General features: G+C 40.6%; 1 protein-coding gene and 1 long non-coding RNA gene across 5 annotated transcripts in view; one reads left to right on the forward strand and one right to left on the reverse strand.

The window, feature by feature from the left end:
* Positions 1–11,363, forward strand: part of ano3 (anoctamin 3) — a 50,481-nt gene extending 39,118 nt beyond the window's left edge. For all 4 annotated transcript variants that reach the window (XM_034685080.1, XM_034685078.1, XM_034685081.1 and 1 more), the window contains 13 exons: positions 1,419–1,479; positions 5,304–5,386; positions 5,564–5,704; positions 6,075–6,239; positions 6,462–6,498; positions 6,609–6,720; positions 7,018–7,075; positions 7,332–7,429; positions 7,722–7,876; positions 8,031–8,183; positions 9,478–9,628; positions 9,719–9,908; positions 10,414–11,363. In XM_034685080.1, coding sequence (XP_034540971.1) covers positions 1,419–1,479; positions 5,304–5,386; positions 5,564–5,704; positions 6,075–6,239; positions 6,462–6,498; positions 6,609–6,720; positions 7,018–7,075; positions 7,332–7,429; positions 7,722–7,876; positions 8,031–8,183; positions 9,478–9,628; positions 9,719–9,908; positions 10,414–10,596 — 1,587 coding nt within the window. In that variant the 3' untranslated portion in view covers positions 10,597–11,363. The remainder of the gene's footprint in view (positions 1–1,418; positions 1,480–5,303; positions 5,387–5,563; positions 5,705–6,074; positions 6,240–6,461; positions 6,499–6,608; positions 6,721–7,017; positions 7,076–7,331; positions 7,430–7,721; positions 7,877–8,030; positions 8,184–9,477; positions 9,629–9,718; positions 9,909–10,413) is intronic.
* LOC117814025 overlaps positions 10,055–21,132 on the reverse strand; it is a 33,555-nt gene continuing 22,477 nt past the window's right edge. The window contains exons 2-3 of the long non-coding RNA XR_004631503.1: positions 10,450–10,542; positions 10,055–10,264 (exon numbers count right to left, since the gene is read on the reverse strand). This is a non-coding gene — a long non-coding RNA (uncharacterized LOC117814025). The remainder of the gene's footprint in view (positions 10,265–10,449; positions 10,543–21,132) is intronic.

Genomic DNA, 21,132 nt, shown 5'->3' on the forward strand with positions numbered 1-21,132 from the left:
TGTGTTAGCATTTCTGGAAATTCACTTACTATCTTATACATATTTGATCATATAGATTCCCAGTACTCACATACTGAACGTAGTTACAAAACAGGGGTGTATTGAGATGGCTGGCCAGGGGTGGCACTGCCCTCCTTTGAAATCCATTATCCATCCCAGGTGCCAGCCCAAAATCCTAAACTCTGATTGGCTAATTGCCTTATCAGAGACATGACTTGTGTTAAATTCAGCTATTTGGACTGTTTATTAACAGGCTGGCAGTAGTTTTCTTTGTATCTTAATACAACACGTTTTCTTTTGTTAGCGCCTACATTTGTGACTTTGGACAAATATTTTCTATTTGAGCCCTCAAAGAGTGAAACTAAGGAGATTTTTATGTTGCCACTTGTTTTTAAAGTTTACAAAATACACAGAAATATAACAGAGTATGAAACTGAAATGATAGATTAATGGCATTTGTGTGTGTGTGTGTGTGTGTGTGTGTGTGTGTGTGTGTGTGTGTGTGTGTGTGTGTGTGTGTGTGTGTGTGTGTGTGTGTGGGTGTGTGTGTGTGTGTGTGTGTGTTATACATAGAAATACAAAAGAAACAAAATCAATCAGTTCCATTAGCAAGCAGTGAAACAATTTACTTTACATGTGCGAAAAGGAGTAGGAAGAAGTTAAAACTTATCTAATCCTACCCCTTCATTCACTATTATCTGGCATTATACGAGTGCACTCCCACAAAACAAATCTTCATCTCCTATCTTTACACCTACAATCAAAAGTAAACCCCTCAGTATTATCAACACTTGTCTTCCTCCTTGTACCTCATGAAAATCATTTCTTTATTCCTCTTCTTGAACTGGATTATTTTCTGATGTTCTGATGTTTTGCTGAAGCTCCATATTGAGACTGTTCCACAGTTTTACTCCACAGATTGAAATACAAAAACTTCTCCTTGTGGTCCAAACACACCATCTTTAATCTTAACTTCCCTCTTAAGTTATAACCCCCCTCTCTTTCAAAGAACAATATTTGGACATTTCCTTGAAGGAGATTTTGCCTTGCCTTATACACAATTTGTGCAGTTTTAAAATCTACAAGGTCAAATAATTACAATATTTTGGATTTGAGGAACAATGAATTTTTATGTTCACGGAAATTAACATTGTGAACTATTCTGATGGCTCTTTTCTGTTTTTTTTTTTCCTTTTTTGCTTTTTCCCAAAATGTCAACTATTTCTTCAAGAAATCTCCCATGAGTTCATTGAAACTCACAAACAAGAATTGCTAAAGTATTATGAAACGTTCAAATTGAATCTTTTGATGCTTAAAATAAATCAAATTCATTGTTCAGTTTTGCTGGTAAAGCCACTACTTCAGAAAACCATTTTTTGAGGTCAGCCTTTCATCCTTTAATCCTTTTGTGTTTCTAGGTGACCCGTCTGTTTGATAACGGTGGCACTGTGTTCTTTGCTATCTTCATGGCTATTTGGGGTAGGTGGTGGCTGCTTTTTTATTTGTCCTTGTTCCTGATCCTGTGAACACTTGTTGTATTACATTTACAATGTGTTTAGCTAGACACAAGCCCTTCAGGAATTCAAATCTATTTATACAAGAGTGTGTCAGTGCTCAAGCTTCTGCTCTGTACTCGACTCCTCCAAACACATTAAGCATTTCAACCTAGAATTCAATACAGTCAACACACTGCTACATACACCCAGGCTCTTCTCTCTGTGATACTTTCGTCAGTGAAATCTTGGCGAGGTTTCTCTGATTGAAAGCCTGCTCTAACACTCCTGGTGCTGTCCTGATGTAATTAGTCGGATTATTAAACATAAATCCAGCGAGAGACCATATCATTCGCCTGTCAGGGTTGCAGAATTGCACCATGATCGCGGTATATTGCAGCAATGGTCCCCACAGCTATGATATGATTGTAATGTAGAGTGTGAGCATTACTGTGCAGCATCTGGCCCTGGTCCATCTATCTGCCTGCTTGGTAAATAATCACCTGAGCCCAGAGGGAACTCTTGGCACATTGTGTTCTGCGTTCGGGCTAAATGAAGGCCAAGGATAACCGGAGAGCCAAGGGAGGTCCAGCCAGCCTTGCTAACTGAGGTCTGTAGCTCAGAATCCTACATGAAGGCTCTAGGCGATGTGGACCAAAGCAGCAGTACTGCACCACTCAGTGAGTGCACTCTAGGTCTGCTCTGTGTGAGAGTGTTTGAGCGAGATAGAGATGAAAAATTGGTTAGCCCAAGGGACTGAATGTAGGCATCAGAAGAGGCTGCTTTTCTCTCTCTTGAAACAAAAGTGGGTCGAGCTAAATTCAACTAAAACATCTTCAACAGCAGTCGAAGTTGTGCTGACTGAGGATCCACGTTCTTGAGCTCTTTAAGGTCATCATTTCTTTATGTGCCGCAAAATGATCTCCCACACTGAAACTCTTGTCTTTACTTTTAATGGATTAAAAGACACATGCTGAGCTGCGACATTTAAATTCATCATCAATCAACGTCCTCATCATTTTCTTGATTGGAGTTGCAGACCATGGCTTTCTAAGAGGAATGGGAAAAATCCTAAAAGGGACACCAGCTGCATGTAGTGAAACATCAGCACACGCAATATTCATTAGTGTGAATTGAAGCCTACATGGCCCCTTTACTGTGTTGTCTTCTTTTTGATGGCACACTGTAGAGCAGTTTCCCAAGTTTCATCCACACCCAAGAGCCTCATGCATTCTCTGGAAAGTGTTTGCTAAAAAGCTTCTGAAATCTCAACTTCTTTTAAAATCCATGGAAGAAAAAAGGTGGTTTCATGGATTTCTTTGTTTTGTCTGTGTCTGTGTCCAATAAAGGTGTTGGTGGCAGTGCTACAAGCGCTTCTCATTGGCACATACTGTTGCTAGGTTACACACTTACACCACCTTCAGTGGTGTCTATTTTTAAATACTTGTTATGCTCACAGACTGTATAAATAATGGACGTAGTATCCGTGATGTCACCTATCTGTTCTTGAACGCTGTTTTGAAGCGAATCACCGGCAGCAGCCATATTGGAAATGCGGAACTCAACCAAGCTTAGTGTGAGGTAAAGAGGCGGAGTTTGAGCCGCTTAGCCAACAGCTATGTACTCCCGGCCAGGAGTCAAGTCAGTCATGTCCCTAAATGGGCAAAACTCGTAATCTTAATATCTTCGGAACCGTTGCGTTTTTTAAAATTCACCCCCAGTTTGTGCCGATAGAGAAATTAGCTACGTAGAGCCAAGCTGTTTTTTTAATAAGGCTGTAAACATGTTTATTAATGCTGTAGAGATCCCCTTTTTCAAATTGAGGTCTATGTGGTTTCCGGTGTTCCTGCAGCCAGCCTTAAGCGGATGCTCGATGAATTGCAGTTCATAACACTTCCTCATGGGCTTCATATTTGGAAACCGGAGGTTGCCGCTTGGTTATGCTTAATATTTACTTTCATTCAGTGACATTTTAAATGTTAAAAACGTAGCATCAACAGCAGCTCTAGGTCAGGATATAGTCCCATTGCAAAACCAAGTTTGCTTACTTTCTCCTCTGCCGTTGTTGTTGACAAAGTTGATATCAGAAGTCCCACCCCTTCTTGATTTTGATTGGTCAGTGATTAATATAAGACACAGATGAACCGGGGAAGGTCTGAACTGTTTCGAACTGAAAATGAGGTGAAGGCAGCAACAACAAAAAACAGCTTACACCAAGGGCGCTTTAGTATTTAGGATGCTAAGTGCTGAAATTGCTAGCTGCCTTGGTTTGTATAGTAAATGGGCATGGGCAAAGCCCTAATAGCACCTACATACACAATAATACCAGTATGGTTAATAGAAATATAAAAGTAATACAAATTAAAAAAGGATAAAGCCATAAACAGAATAACATAAAAGAACTGCTGGACTATTGGGGCGCTGGTTGGAGGAGCAGGCACCATGTACAGAAGCTGTAGCCCTCGTTGTTGGATTATCTTGGTCCTGTCATCTTGGTGCAAATCATCTCCCTCTCTATTCCCACAGTTCCTGTTACTCTCCACTGTTCCAACCACTGAAGGCTTAAACCCTCAAAATAGTATATTGATAAACTAGGTGTTTAAAAAAGGCTTGCTTGATAATTTAAAATAAAATAAGCTAATTTGATATGAATGCCATCAAACAGGTGAGGCAGCAGTGACTTCAAAATGTTAGGGGACTGAGCAGTTCTCACACGAGTAGGAAGGCTGTTTTCCAGCTCAGGAGCATCCACTGCAAAGGCTCGACCCCCCTCTGATTTTCAATCGAGATCCTGGGACTTCTAAAAGCTATCGGTTGGTTGATTTAAGTGCTCAAACTGCATTACGCTTCTGCAGAAGAACAGTGAGATTAAAAAAAAAGTGCCATTCCTTTTAAATCCTTGAAAACAATCAATACATTCATAGACCCTGTGCTGCTTAGAAAATGCTTAATTAAATATATATTTGAATATTTTTTGCTCATCTAATTAGTCAATTAAGTATTTGTTTTTGCTCATGTATTAAATTAATGTATGAGTCATTTCACATGAATGCAGGAGCTGTACAGCACTAATGGAATGCTCCTGACTCCATTAATTCATCCTCCTGCTACGAGAGCACACGTGTGTTACATGTATGTCTAATGAAAACTGACAAAAGGGCTGAATCAGTAGTATGTTTTACAGTGTGCTGTTCATCATAGAACATACATGATTAAACTGATCTTATTCTACTTTCCACACGTTAACCCCATCACTGATGATTCTGGAGCCGGTGCACCAGGCAGCTTTTACAAGAGCCTTTCTTCTTTCTCGTGTCATGCATCCACTTTAAACTACAGTACATGAAAAATACAGACAGAGACAAACAGGGAAAAAAGTGTACAAACATCCTTCTTGATGTTGTTTGCCTCTCGAGACACAAAATCATCCAACACAAAGGAAACAATGCCTTTAAACTGTATTCTGCCCACAGAAAGCTTTACTTTACTTTTGAAGCCTTTCAACATAAAGTGGATGTCACCTGAGAAAGACATGATTTGGGGCTAAAAACATTGTGTGAGTAAAGCCAGTTTGCTGTCGCCACTTTTCCTTAAGTCCACCACAGAGTAAGGAGCAGCCGGTGAGCATATAGCTGTAATCACTTCTCCTAATGGCCTGTGCGTGTCAGGTTATCTGACCATGATGTGGTGTTTGGTTCTGCATTGTGTTCACACTTAACGCCCCTCTGTAGGCACATACATCTCAATCTTTCTGTGTGTTACAAATCAAAGGTGATCAATAATGTGATTGATACCTGATCTCCTCTGCAGCCACTGTGTTCCTGGAGTTCTGGAAAAGGAGGAGGGCCGAGCTGACTTATGACTGGGACCTCATTGATTGGGAGGAAGAAGAGGTATGTAAGCATAATTAGTCGATAGATCTGATTTTATTTGATTGACTCCTTGCTTTAAGATAAATGTTGATACAGCAATTATTCTATAAGAGTGGTTTGACCCAGCTCAAGTGATATGGATTCATTATTGCTTCATCACCACAGTTGTTCATTATCTGATGTTTTTTTGTGAATCAGGAGGAACTGAGGCCTCAGTTCGAAGCCAAATACTCAAGGGTGGAGAAGCTCAACCCCATATCTGGCAAACCCGAGCCTTTCCAGCCTTTCTCTGACAAACTCAGCCGGCTCATGGTGTCTGTGTCCGGAATATTCTTCATGGTAAGCCCTTTGATCTCTAAATAATCTGCCCCCCTTTTGGGATTTAGGATAAGAGTGAGGTCACTGTTATTCTGTATGCCACCTTTGGAGTGTTTACGAGTCACCAGCAGTGACACAACATCGCCCCCTGCTGGATAAAAAGAGAAAATAGTGGATTTGGCCTCCCAGATGGTGTTATTTCTTCCATTTAGTGATCAAATTCTAATAATGAATGTTCATTAATCTGAGTAAATTCTCAAAGAGTGTTTTTTTTTCTGCATTATAAGATAAGAGGGTCCTTCTGTCGCCTCATATGTAGTGCTTATCTGTGGTTTCACACTCTTTCAACATCTAACTCCTTCCATCCTTTCTGCTTCTCATCTCCCTCTAGATTTCCCTCGTTCTGACAGCCGTGTTTGCCGTGGTGGTTTTCCGACTCATCGCCATGGAGAAGTTTGCTTCCTTTAACTGGTACTTTGTGAAAAAGAACTGGCAGTTTGCCACATCTGGCACCGGCGTCTGCATCAACTTCATGATCATTATGTCTCTCAATGTGGTGGGTGTCTGGACACGCACCATTTGGCACGTTTACATACTCTGTCCAACAAATATGTCATGAAATATTTCTTTGGAAATATGTTCCAAGAGCTGTCACATCTACAGCCAGAGATGTTTTAATGCTGCTGCAGAGATTTCTATTTATGCTGTTCTTTCTCATGATCTTTACCCTCCTCAACCTTTTCTCCTGTTCATGCTGATTTGCATTATCATCTTTCAGGTTTATGAAAAGGTGGCCTATCTGCTGACAAATTTAGGTGAGCTTTTAACCCCAATGCTGAATAAATGTATACCTCCTTTATCTCTCTTCCTACATGCTTGGCTGATATTCATTCTCTACCTCTAACCCCTATTTCTCCCCCCTCAGAGCACCCACGGACAGAGTCTGAGTGGGAGAACAGCTTTGCTCTGAAGATGTTCCTTTTCCAGTTTGTGAATCTGAACAGCTCCACATTTTACATCGCTTTCTTCCTCGGAAGGTAGGCTGACTGCCATGAACTCTTCAGTTCCTGTTTACAGTGACTTTAATGAAAGATTATACTGGGATTTTTTGTTTTAAACTCTCACGTCAAGGCTGCCAAGACTCCTTCTTTTTCAACTCTTTGTGTTCAGACATGCTTGAACATTTGCAGAATACTGTCGTGACTAGAGATATACTCAGACTGGGGTTTATTAGACATGATTACCACCTACAGTATCTTTTTTTCCCACTCTACTTTATTAGGTTTCTTCTGATTGAATTTCACAGCTAATGTTGTCAATCTCAATCTGTTCAGGTTTGCTGGCAGGCCTGGAAAATACAATAAACTCTTTAACCGATGGAGGCTGGAGGAGGTGAGTGCAATTAAGCAGCCCCATAAGTGGGCCGATTATTGCCTCCTGTTTAAGAATATATTTAGAAATTTCATGTGATTATAATGATCCGTCTGTACATCTCACCATATGATCCATAAATCTTCTTCATAATTAGTGAGAGTGAACGTTTTAATGATCCAGAAGTCGTCTTACCAGGATGTACTCATGTTTATGAATTATGTGTTTAAATCATGGATGTTAGAGTGTTTTTATTTTGTGTAATTTTTTCTTGCAGTGTCACCCAAGCGGCTGTTTGATTGATCTGTGTTTGCAAATGGGCGTCATCATGTTCTTCAAACAAATCTGGAACAACTTCATGGAGCTTGGTTTTCCGTAAGTAATGTGTAATTATAATCACGTGCCTCTTTCCCACCGAGCAATTAGAAATGCCACATTAAATCCTCAGTGTTGTACATTTTAATGATTGGCATTTTACAAAACGTTATGTAATGTCTGTGATTTTTTTTTTTGTCCTGTGGCTCATTGGCATATGAAAAGGATTTTCTCCTGCAAAACACATCAAATCCTCTTCTCTGGGGCTTAGTAAAAGGCTTCCTGCAGAGCTGTGCACATTGTCAGAAATAATTGCTTTGAGATGACAGCTAGCTACTTGCTACGTTTTCAGTTTGCTGCAGAACTGGTGGTCTCGTAGGAAGATGAAGAAAGGAGGTGGTGGAGGGCAGAATGTGGAGAATAAGGCTCAGCTTCCACAGTGGGACAAAGACTGGAATCTGCAGCCCATGAATGCACATGGACTTGTGGACGAGTACCTGGAAATGGGTAACACACTGTCCTCGTTTTGACTTTTACATTTATCTGAAACAGGAAGGAATGCATATAAAACGATGCCGCACTCTCAGTCTTTGGCGTTGTTTGTGTAGAATTTGAAACAGACATCCTCTGAAGTTCATCCAACCGTTTCTTTCCTCTACAGTTCTCCAGTTTGGCTTCACCACCATCTTTGTAGCTGCGTTCCCGCTGGCTCCCCTCCTTGCTCTGCTCAACAACATTATTGAGATCCGTCTTGATGCTTACAAGTTTGTCACTCAGTGGAGGAGACCCATGCCTGCCCGAGCCACTGACATAGGTCAGTGTTATCTCCTGCTGCCAACACACCTCCTCCCTGTCACTTTATTTTTAGATCAGAGACACATTTTCCAGCGCAACCAACATTTTCTACCTTCCTATGGTGAAAGATATGTTCCCATATCCTTTGAGTCTGTGCTGCCATATGCTGCGCCTCCCTCCCACCAGCCCCACACCCAAACTGCATCCTCTGACTGCCGTATAATATATGACCAAATGCTTCTTGTGGCATGTTGCCCTGTAATTAAAGACAAAGCCCAGCCTCAAACATTTAAGATTTTCAGCCTTAATTAACACATTATGATTCAGTCGCACAGAATCAAACAGTGAGGCTTCTCTGGAGATTAAAGTTGACATGATCTGATCACACAGAGACCAGTCTGACACTGAAAGGGCGGAGATAGGATTACAGTACAATACAGTAGCCTCAATAAATGTTATTATAGTGTAATGAAAACTTATTCTACGGCTCACAAACTATTTGACCTCCGATCTCAAACGATGAAGCCCATGTGGAAGTGTTATAAACTGCAATCCATCGAGAATCCCCTTGAGGCTAGCTGCAGAAACATCAGAAACCACATAGATACCAATTCAAAAAAGACAATCTTTGCAGCATTAATAAACATGTTTACAGCCTGGTTCAAAAACCGGCTTAGCTCTACGAAGCTAATCTCTCTATTGGCACACACTGTACGGGGGTGAATTTTTTTCTAACGTAACGGTGCAGAAGATATTAAGATTACAAGTTTTTGCCCACATAAGGACATGACTGACTTGACTCCCAGACGGGAACAAATAGCTGTTGGCTAAGGAGCTCAAACTCCGCCCCTTTACGTCACACTCTGCCTGGTTGAGTTCCGCTTTTCCAATATGGCTGCCACCGTCGATCAGCTTCAAAACAGCACTAAGGAACAGATGGGTGACATCACGGATACTACGTCCATATTTTATACAGTCTATGCTATCTACAGAGGCTGTTGGAACTCATCCTAATAAATTATTCTCGGAAAAGAGAGATATGGAACCAGCCTTATTTAGAAATATCATCATGAAATAGTTCCTAAATGTGGATAAATGGCAGAAAATCAACAGTTTCAAAGGCTAGTGTTTTAAAAATCATCTTTTTAAATGGTCCTCATCACCTTCACCTCTCCTTGATACACTTTCATGATTCAACAATACAAAGTTCAGGAAGTTAAACAGAACTGAAGTGTTTAGATTGATTGAGGCTTCCGTTTTTTAAGTGGTGGTATTACTAAATATTGTTTTTCCCCGCCTGGTTTGTCTGTCAGGTATCTGGCATGGGATTCTCGAAGGAATCGGCGTGCTCGCAGTCATCACCAACGCCTTCGTCATTGCTATCACCTCAGACTACATTCCCCGGTTTGTTTACGCCTTCAAATACGGCCCATGTGTGGACAGGGGACACCACCACAAGGATGAGTAAGCATTAACGTCACTGTGTAAGCTTTAAATATACACATCAGAACCGTTTGTGTTCCAATCTCAGAGCTTCTCCTTTTTCGCCCTCAGGTGTTTGCAAGGCTACATGGACAGCAGCCTATCTTGGTTTGACATGAGCAAGCAGAAGAACAGCAGCAATCCTATTTACTGCAGGTACAGGGACTACAGAGAGCCACCCTGGACCAAAGGGGCATACGAATTCACCCTGCAGTTCTGGCACGTCTTGGCTGCCAGGCTGGCCTTCATCATCGTCTTTGAGGTTTGTCAGCATCCCCTGGTGCTTTTTTTTGTGTGTGTGTATGTGTGTTTACCAGTAAGTCAAGCTGCTAAAATGGAATCCTCTTATGTCTCCTGAAGCCTGTGAAAATACAGCATTTCTTTTTTATTAATTTATGTGCTGTCAGCGCTAAGTGAAAACCTCACAAGTACAATTTAGGAGCTTCTCGTGCTTTCAGTCAATGTTGCTCCTACAGTAGTCTGAGAAGTTTAAGTAAAACAACCACAGAATAAAAACCAAATTCCATGGTGGTCCAGCTAAAAAAGAAGCCCCATATTTCTTCCTCTTCCCTTGGAAAGTCAGATTTTCCCCTGACGTACGCTGCCTTCTTCATTTTTCTTTTACCATGTGGAAAATATTATAAAAATACAGATCATTATAGCGCACAAAGAGCCCAGCCTTTTCATGCATATTAAATCATACAGCAACTTAAGTGTTTGGCTTCTGTGTGAAAGGTAACTCATGAATGCTTTATGCTCCCCCCCAGCACCTGGTGTTTGGGATCAAGTCCTTCATAGCATACCTCATCCCGGACATGCCCAAGGATCTGTGCGACCGCATGAGGAGGGAGAAGTACCTGATGCAGGAGATGATGTATGAAGCAGAACTGGAGCACCTGCAGAAAGAGAGGAAGAAGAACGGACGGCGTTTTAACCACGAGTGGCCTTAAAGCTCAATCTCCCGCGACTCCTTCCATGTCTCCAAATGCAAGCCGCAAAGCCCTCAAGTCACAGGCACAACCTCCCTCGCCTGCTTACTTATGTATTCTAGCTTTGAGAGTCTAGCTTCACTCAGCCGATTCTGTACACCAAAGACACCTTCAGTTACCGCATCCGCCTCATAACCCCTCCGACTTCAGGCTCCCTCCCTTGATATCTGGTCCACGTCTAGTTCAGGCGCTGCTCTTTGTTTCTGACCCTTCCCTCTCCTCACTCAGCTTCATCCAGCTGGTCGGCCCTTGTTTCTGTGCTGTGTCATGGCTTCCCTGAGGAAAACCTATTTGCAATTGTAATGTTTACTATGCAGATCAAGGGCTGCAGATCACCACTGTTCACTTTCTGGCACCCACCCTGCACACTCTCTCTCTCTCTCTCTCTCTCTCTCTCTCTCTCTCTCTCTCTCTGTGGCAGCTAGCACTCCGCTTTGACACTGCAGTTTGGTGCAGCTCGCAGCATGGCCCTGTTGCCACCCCTGCTCTGCTGGTTTATGTGACAGAGCTACTGTGGTGTTTTCTTGTCGCAAAATGTGATTCTGGTGATGTGGCTACCAAATACAATAGACATTTTTTTATCGCATCGTATATCACCCTCGAAGCATGCTGATTAATATTGTCGGCCATTTCGTAAAACTGCAAAGAAAAGTAAAAAATAGGAGCAACAGCACTCATCGTGGAGGATGTTGACATCTTTAAAATACAAAGAATTCTCTCTGAAACCATTTCAAGTGCATGGTAATTTTGTTTTTTTACCTTTTGATAGACAAAGCCCACGTCTTGAAGCCTGGCTTGAGTGTGTGTGCGTGTGTGTGTGTGTGTGTGAGTGTGTGTGTGTGTGTGTGTGTGTGTGTACTCAGTATGAGCTGTGTTAATCTCTCTGTGCTACCGCTGAGCTCGACTTTCTCCAAATCGAGGAAATGTGAACTTAGTTTGATTGTGCCTACAGTTGTGCTCCCCACAATTGTGTCACCGACATCACGTGTGCCTGTTTGTGCTGCACGTGCTTTTTTTCAAGTGCAAGAAATATCCTCTCCCCTCGTTCTGTTGTATAAAAAAACTCTCTGAACTCTCCTGTAAGGATTTGTGAAGGACATAAGTCACCTCCTCGGGGCCCTCGGCTGATAACGCCTCTGAAATGGTGCACCGTCATAACGTGACTCCCCCATCATGAACAATGTATACGCTCGCATGCAGGAGCCACAAATCTTGCTCTTCCGCTCTGTGCTCGTTCTGCGGCCTGTTTTTCATTTGCTGTTGGAAGCCCTGAAGCGTGGTTGAAACTTGGATCACTGGGACATACCTGTGGCTTGGATGTTCAGTTTGCAAAGAACATCCATCCACTGTTCCTCTCTAGAAATCACCACCGACTCTCGTTAGTCTAAGTTCATGGTCAGATGAGGTTTCAGCAGCGATCTGACCTTCATTGATGTGAAAATGAGACTTCTGGTTTGGGGGGAAATGCAGAGTCTTGACATTGCCTTCTGTTGTGGTCAGGTTTGGAGTCATGGATTAGAGAACTCAGGAAAACAGGCAGCATGAGCGACACATCCATCAGTGAGTCAGAAGCATAATCATTTCCTGTTTCATTCATGCTGAGATGAAGAGTTTGTTTGTGGAAAAATTATATCAATGAGATACTTAGATTTTGAAGCTTGTGAGAACTTTAATGTTGGCCTGGGAGCTTCAGTTAGGGATATGATGACTAAGATGTAGACTTAACCGCTTTATGCACAGAAGCTTAGAAGAAGAAAATCATTCCCCTTAACATATTGCACAAAACGTATTTATCGTACATTATCCAAATGATTTGATTCATTTATTGTTCCTTGTAAATACATTTATGATGTATGTAATGTTTTTATACTTTTTATTTATTGCTATCTGTACGAGTTCACCTGTCTTCACCCTCAGCTAGACAAAGTGACGTCCACATTTCTCAGGTGTCCTCTGAATGTTTGCAAACGATCAACTTTCTATCATATTTTCTAAGATGCAGTCAAAAGAATCCCGCTTTTTTAGATATATATTTTTGCATTGCGGTGCATATGCATGACTAGAGTGCACACTCACTGTTAAAAGCATGTTCTTTCCTGCATTATCATGGCAAGTACACTAGAGCAGAAATCATGAATCACACAGTTCACCATGGATGCACACAGTCAAGTGGATGGTTTGGAAGTAATGATGCTTTGAGGTCATAATGTTTAATCCAATGATCATAATCATATCATCCACAAAAGAGAGATATTTGTTCCTAGATCTAGTTCCAATGCGTAGGAAATCAGGTTTTCTGCATATCTTCCCTGCTGTGTGAACATTGAAAATCTATGCATGTTGTTATCCTTGAGTGCTACATTTAATTTGGAGAGATGCAGATGTAAATGTACAGGTACATTTGTACTGTAGAGTTTGCATGACCTGCTTTCTGTAAGGTTGTAAAAGGCGTCTTCAACATATCACCTCTCTCTTTCAGCGACAGTCATGTAAGGAGATCTGGACGTTAGGTCTCCTGATGAGGCAGAATTATATACTGGTAATGAGAGCTTGGCAGAAGTAACCTGGAATAACTTTCAACAAGAGTCTGATACAGTTTAGAATGGAGAACCCTCAGATGTATCCAGCATGGAATCAATTACATGTCCCCTCTTACAGCTGAAGAGCTGAACTTGACAGGATGGGGAACTACATCCTCTTGGATGTCTGATTTTTTCCAAGCCACAAATCATTTCCCAATTAATCTGATTCTAGTCCTCCTCTCCTTCCAACCAAATGCCGCACAGTGGTAGAAAAGTGTTTCTCACACCTTCTACTGTTGCTAATAGCACAATAAGGTTGTTGTGTAATAAGTAATAAAGGCATGACCTTGCACATCTCTGAAAAAACAGCAGCCTCGAGGAGGATTGAGCTTTCTGTTCCATGCTATGCCTCCTAAAAGGATTGTGCTGAGGTTGAAGCACAGTGACCACAGATTAAACTCTACAAAAGATGGTACCAAGCGTGACATGAAGTGTATCAATAACATTGTTTACTTCGTTCCTGTTTACATGTAAAAACATATTGAGATGTAAAAAAAATAATGTAACATAAAATAATTTGGATATCACTCTTTTCTGTAATAAATCATGGATTGTATCTTTTAAATATTGTGTGCTCTCTTTTCTTACAGTATTAATATAAACAACCAGAGAAGGAGCCTCTGGGCGGAGCTGATATCATCTACATGATGGTCCAAGTTTCACTAAATCTGCTTATGGAACAATCTGGAGCACAGCAGAGTGCAGAGCTTGTTTTCTTTTTCCCCCCATCGCTATTATCACAAACCACAAATCTTCCTGCCAAAGAGTGTCCGTGTACCATATTCTTAAAAAGATTCAGTTTCTATATATTGTAGACTTTCCCACTGTGTTATGACTGTTTACTGCCAATTCTGCTCAGCCTTCACCTCTAACTGATTTTCCATTCGCGTCGTGTCGGTTAACACTGGCTTTCATTCTTTACTGTGAAATCTAAACACGCAAAGGTTTTGGTTTACTTTGCGCTCTGATGACAAATGTTTAATGCTCGAACTATTTCCACTGTTCTGCCTTACTCTTCAGATATTTCCTTTCACCTACTTGACCAGCAGACATTACACACTGGCGCAGAGAGATGTGGTTTCACATTCTGACCACTTTTGGATCTTGTAGGCGTTCAGAAAATGATTTATTTATCTCTTTCTTGCAGTGCTGCCATCCTATTACTGAAGAAGTATACATGTATATAAAGTTACATGTATTCACAAAAATGTGAAATGGAAGCAAAACACAACAAAGAACAACTTGAAATGATCAGAAGAGAAATGAAGCAATATCAAACACATGCAAGATCATTGCAACAGGAAGGCTACTGTTCTGGACTGAGAACCCACCACAGTCTGAGCACATAAGCTCTGCAGAATGAAGGGCCCATGCTACTTTTTTAATAGTGTCAGATTGGACAATTTAGTGAGAAGTAGCAAACCAAAACGTCAAACCTGTAGGTCTGCATGTCTATGGATAAAACAGAGGCCTTTTTATTTCACATTTTGAGCCGTCAACTTCCCAGAGCAGACGTAATACTAACCACAGTCTCACATATTAGTTTCTTTAATCACTTTCTCTTTCTCATAGACTGCAGACATGAGTTCATGGTCTCTACCAGCGCCTCCAAGTGACTGATGCTATTCATCAGCTCAGATTTACAGCACAGGTTAGGAAGGTAATCAGCGGGGGCACTCAAACTGCACCCATAAATCCAACAGCTCGGTGGTGTAAACATCGACACGGAGCCCAGGACTACCAGCAGGGGACAAAGGAGTCACATCGCTGGCATCCACAAATCATACAAGCACACAGCTAGAAAGAAGAAACTGTTCTCATCCTCACACCAGAGCGGTGTTAGACAGGGTCTGTTAGAAGGATGCAAAAGACTGTTTTTACAAATGTATGACCAGATGTGTTTCAGTTTCAGCAAATTTAAGTTATTTACATGCTCATTAGGAGATTTTTGCCTCTAGGGGTGAAAAGAAAGAAAGAAAGAAAGAAAGAAAGAAAGAAAGAAAGAAAGAAAGAAAGAAAGAAAGAAAGAAAGAAAGAAAGAAAAAGAAATAACGTTTGGAACAGAAAAAGGGAACACAAAAAGGCCTCTAGATCAATTTTAAAATACTAAACTTAAATCAGAATTAAACATTTTTAAACCTAATTAAGAAACCTTTCCAAGATATTTGTCTAAGAATGAAAACTGCTCTTGGATAGATGTTTATATTACTAATATATCTGAATTAATAAAAGGTAATTATGCAAAACTTTTAACCTAAATACCTTAAAAATGATTACGTAAGGGGCACGGTAGGCTTACCAGTCTAAGCGCGCGCCCCATGTACAGAGGCTGTAGTCCAGGGCTATTCAATTAAATATTTGGTTGGGCTTTTCAGACTAAGGGCATGAGCTGGACTGGACATTTTTAGCAGACAGTGAGCAAAGTTAACCATTTTAAAAGAAAAACAAAAGGACATAAACACAATAAAAGAGCAGTACTTAAACTAAACCTATGCTGAAATACTGCCTCTTTAAATTTTACATTTCAAACACATAACTTCATGACAATTCGACAGGTAAATAGAAGCACTTTTTAAGGTGCATATGAACAAAAAAAGAAGTGCAGATTAGGTACACCATCTTTTGTTTTGGTCACATCTGAAAGTGCATAAAAAGTACCAAAAACACAGTTTGTCCCTGTCCATATTTGGTCCCATCTGAGACAGATACTTTCAATGTTTGTACTAATTTTGGATTTTTTTAAGAATTTCAGTGTTAGTAAAAGATGTTTTCTTGCCGGACCCAAGTCACAATCACTCGGCAGTTGCTTTCGGGCCACTTGAGGGTTGCTTTCAGGGGGCATGTGGCCCGCGGGCCTCTTATTGAATAGGGCTGCTGTAGTCCTTGTCACAGTCATCGCAGGCTGTCCTGTGTCTCTCTAGCTTTCCTATTCAGTAAACGCAAAATGCCCAAAAACACATATTAAATAATAATAATAATTTTGAAAAATGTGAATGAATGAGTTTTTAAAAAACGTCTTTTTCTTATATGTAACCATGTCTGCTGTCAAAATGAGCATTTTAACAAGGACGTTGATGGTGTCTCACCTGCTTTTGGAGTCAGCCCCAAGTGGTCACATATGGTATTGCATTCTCTCTTTGTTTTGAACTTAAATTATTCCATCATTTTTAACACCAGAGGTTGACATCAAGTCAAAAGAGAGCAGAAAAACAACAGACTCAGTTTGGACCACCATTCACAGACTGTTGTATGCACTATTTCTAAAATCTTTAATTAATAAGGGTACACACAGATCAAACGAGTTACTTTCAAGATCATAAACTAAATATGAGTTCTTTTAACCCCTTTTTCCTTTTGCCTTTGAGGATTCAACTTTTCCATTAAAAACTACAAAAATTTACTCAAATTCAATTTTTTTTTACAAAACACATTTTGCACAGCAGGTGGGAGAAATAGCAGTCCAGCAGGCATGCTGGTATGCCCAAGTGGGTGAACGAGAGGTGAGATTTGGATACGAGGCATGAATAACAGCAGTGACAGATGAGTCAGCTTTAATAACATCACTGTGCAGAGCTGAATGGATACAGGAACTGACACCTGTACAGAGGGTCAAGGCTAAAACCTGCTCACAGCGCCGGGACATGACTGAGCAGGGTCAGTCTCATTCCCTCTACATACACTTGACATCATCCACTTATTAAACTCTATTTGCCAACACCATCAGTGCTTTTAGTAAACGGCTGTATGATTCATAATGTAATGATGCTGTGTGATGGTGTGTCTCTGAGTATTGAAGCAAATATGCAACCTTTGCCTGATACACGAACATGAGAGCAGCAGTAAGCCAAGCACATTTTTTATTTGTATTTTATAGTAAAGTCATTATTCCATCTGTTCCTCTGAATCAGGTTGCTGCAGAGTAAACACTTTAAGTAGATCCAGCATATTGTCTTCACATGTTAAAATGTGATTTACTTCATCTGTTTAGCAGTCTTAGCAAACATGCCCTGCATGTTTATGTTTGCAGTGTGCTGTAGAGATTCAACTGTAAACAGCATTCAGCAGGTTAGTGTTTACACAGACTTTAGTGCAGGTGCTGAAGAGCTGCAGAAAATACATCACGAAACCTCAGCCTGTAAATGCAGCCAATTAAGATTGTATTGAGCTGATCCCTGGATCCTGTTTCCTTCTCAGAGCAGGACCTAAAGGGTTAAAGCATTATCATATATACACTATAGGTCACTCTTGTAAGGACGCTGATAATAAAAGCTACTGTGTTAAGTGTGTTAATGAAAAGCTCACTGGTTTGTGTGGCCATTAAGATCCACAAATGAGGTGCATCTCGACCAAGAGTTTCGGGGTCTTTTAGCCCCCAGAATTACAGTCCCCGGAACTAAAAGGTTCCTGTGCCCCCATTGTTGTCTGCATTTCGACCGCAGGCTGGGTAGATTGTGCAAATCAGGCCAGTGACGAATGGAGAAAAATAATTACATTAAATAATATTTTGAAATCTTAATAAAAAACTAAACTAGTATGCATTCCCAGGAACTCCCTCTGGGTTTCAACAACTGTGTAAACTCCACAAACACTGTTACGTTCAACCGAAAGTCCCAGGACCTTTGAAAAGTACTAAGCAGGGGCTTATCTACCCCTGAACTAAATTTAGACCCTGGTTCCTCCGGTCAAAATGCACGTAGTTCAGGGGTAAAGTCCCTAGTTCCGGGGTAAAGTTCCTGCGGTCGAAAAACGCCTATAGCAAGTCTTTGTGTATTAATTGTCAGTGGAAGAACACGAGAGCTCTGTGGGAGTTGCAGCAGTTGCTAACTGGCTGAATGGAACCATTCATTCATTCATTCATTCCTCATTTATGCTGGAGAAATATAACTGTTGAGTAACCTCAAGTCAACTGCAAAAGAAAGGAAAACCAAAAATAACAACCAGTAACCAGTTTTTCTCTCTTTCTCCAACTATCTTACGCACTTGAATTCAAATCAGTCTCTTGAGTTCCGTCTCATCAGACTTGAAGCAAGAGAAATATTGTTCTGAAAATTTGCATTTTTCTGTAGGAAGCTTTATACAGATACTTATACCAGTGATTATTTTATAACACTGTTAGTGAAGACCACCTAACCCTGTGGTTGTAAATTCAGTAGCATACAGACATCCCAAGGAATAAATCTCACACCTACATAAATGTGTCTTCATTGAGAGATTCCAGCAAACACTGAATACTGTCATCCATAAGTTGAAAGCAGAGGTTGTTTTTTTGTTTTCAGAGCACCGCATTCAGACAGACACCAACAGTTTTACATCATTTTCAGTCATCATGACATAAAGTTTTCAACCATTTCACTGCCAGTGTCCACATCTGTCCCTCTTTTCAACGTCCATCTCCAATGCAGTGCTAACCCTCCCCTTTTTTCCCCTCTCCCCAGGGCCTCACAAAAACACTGAAAAAAATGATTTCTCTGATAGACAAATAACAAAAATCAAAGCAAAATGTATAGGTCATGTGTTGAACGCAGAAGTTTTTATCGTAAACATAGTTCCATTATTAAAGTGAGCATGTGCTTGATAAAAAACATGTCCACTCTCGTTGGCACTCTTGAATCTAAATTTGCAACATCCAGCAGGTTAATTTCCTGTAGATCCATTTCCATGCTCCCACTCTGCAAAAGGTTTTTGACCTCATTGCTTTCAAACACAATGAGTGTGTGTGAGGTGAGTGTGTGGGTTTATCAAAGTGTCATCATCCCATCCTGGTTTACATGTGTGGGAGGAGAGAGGGGGGAAACATACTCTGACAGAGATTATAGTACTACTGTAGGTGAGAGATAGCACAAACCATATGTCCTGAGGCTGTGTTATGTTTGAGTCTGTTGTGGTTTTTAAGAGGGAATAATAATGGATTTTCACCAGTGGGGTTGTTGAACATTGACACATCAAAAAGCTTCATAGAAACAAAACATTCTCTTTAGAATGGAAAAGAGATGCATTACTGGTATTCTATTTATTCTTAAATGCCAAGGAAATTCCTTTGTGGAGGGGCCAAACCTCATTTTAATTATTAGAAACATGTGTTCAAGTCCAGATTAAAAAGGAGTGTTACACCATGAAATAATTTAAGAACCTTGTTTTGTGTCTTTATACCTTATCTTTCCTTGGCAGGTTTTGATACTTAGGTTCAAGGCCTAGTTTGTATGGCTGGAAACAACACACACAGAGAGACATTTTCCACATCAAATATTCACAGTGGGTACATTTCACAGCAGGAAGAGAGTTTTCATCAGAAAGCATTACTTCCACATGGACAGGATAAAAATAACCACAAGAAAAGAAGTACCGCTTTGCCCACAGGTGGGGCCAACTGGTGCAAACTTAAAGTTACTCACTGTAGCTTTAAATATGAATCTATATCCTTAGTATTTAACTTCCAGAGAGAATTCACTGAGTTAGTGAAGGTTGTTCTGTCGAATTATCACCTGAGTTAAGGTACTGGAGTACTTGCTTTCAAAAATACATAAGTATACAAAGTACTTCTAAAAATATCTCAAAACGTATTTTCACGAAGCATGAGGGCAGTCAAGAATGCATGGGTGAACATTCTGCTACGTTCTGTTTATCTAGAAAACATTACTTCAGATCTAAAAAGTATACTATGAAATATAAACAGCGACTAAGTTACTCCAAGCACAGACAAGTTTAAAATGTTCATCTGGAATAAAGCAAGTTTGTTAGCTCAGACCTCGACTTGCTTTCTCAGGTTAAATGGTGATGTTACCATCACTAAATGAATGGAATTGTCTGAATAAAGTTTGATCTGCATTTGCTCTACGCTCAACCGAGGTACGGCTACACCATTTAGACAAACCAAACACAAGTACATCAACAGTTTATGGCATTTGGGATCTGACTGAGAAAAGAAAAGAAAATGAATCAGCTGATTTCAAAGCAAAAGTAGTGAGTAACTAGAGCATTGATATAAATGTAGTGGAGTAAAAAGTACAATAATTGTCTTTCAACTGTAGTGGAGTAAAAGTAATAAGTACCCCCCTAAAAATAATAATGCCTTTTTTGATGAAGAAATTGCTGATTCTAAGATGTAGATCTGTAGATGTGTCTTCTCTCAGGCCTTCTTTTCATGAAGGGCCACATAAATTAGCATTGCGCCTTATCAAATATGAATAATTTATCTTTTTGACATAGAGCATGAGGTCATTAAGATTCACTGTGAGACTGTGAATCAGCTGCCGGCTTGTTCAGGCTCCCCCTCAGCCTGCAGGCCCCTGAACCCTCCTCTCCCTCATATCAGCACCCATCTCATCTATCTGAAAGGCTTCTGTCCAAACTATACACACACACACACAAACACACACACACACACACACACACACACACACACACACACACACACACACACACACACACACACACACACACACACACACACACACACACACACACACACACACACACACAGAGCAGAGGATCAAGAGGAACATCTCTCACATCTCCACTGAGTTGTATTTGTTGTCACATCTGTTGCTACATCTGCTTCCAGGCAGCTTTGGCCTGCAGAGCCAGCTCTTCCCTGGCCAGCAGGTCAGTTGACTCTCTCTGTGTTTATGCTGAGAGACGCTCTATTTATTCAGGTGAGTGACTTAACAAGAACAAGAGGAAGCCTGCATGTGGAGATGCCCTCAGTTGTCTTTGTTTCATTCAAGAGAATTTTAAACAAACATCTCTTTGTTCCCCTTAAAGCCAGACTCTTGCAACACAAAGTCAGAACTGATATAAAACATGTGCATTTACGAGGTTTCCCACACTGTTCTAAAAAACTGTGTCAAAATATTTCCACAACTTCACAATGAATGTTTTGAACGCACAACAGAGGTGCAGCTATGATTCAGCGTGC

The sequence above is a fragment of the Notolabrus celidotus genome, chromosome 6 (assembly GCF_009762535.1).
Source record: "Notolabrus celidotus isolate fNotCel1 chromosome 6, fNotCel1.pri, whole genome shotgun sequence".
Lineage (NCBI taxonomy): Eukaryota > Metazoa > Chordata > Actinopteri > Labriformes > Labridae > Notolabrus > Notolabrus celidotus.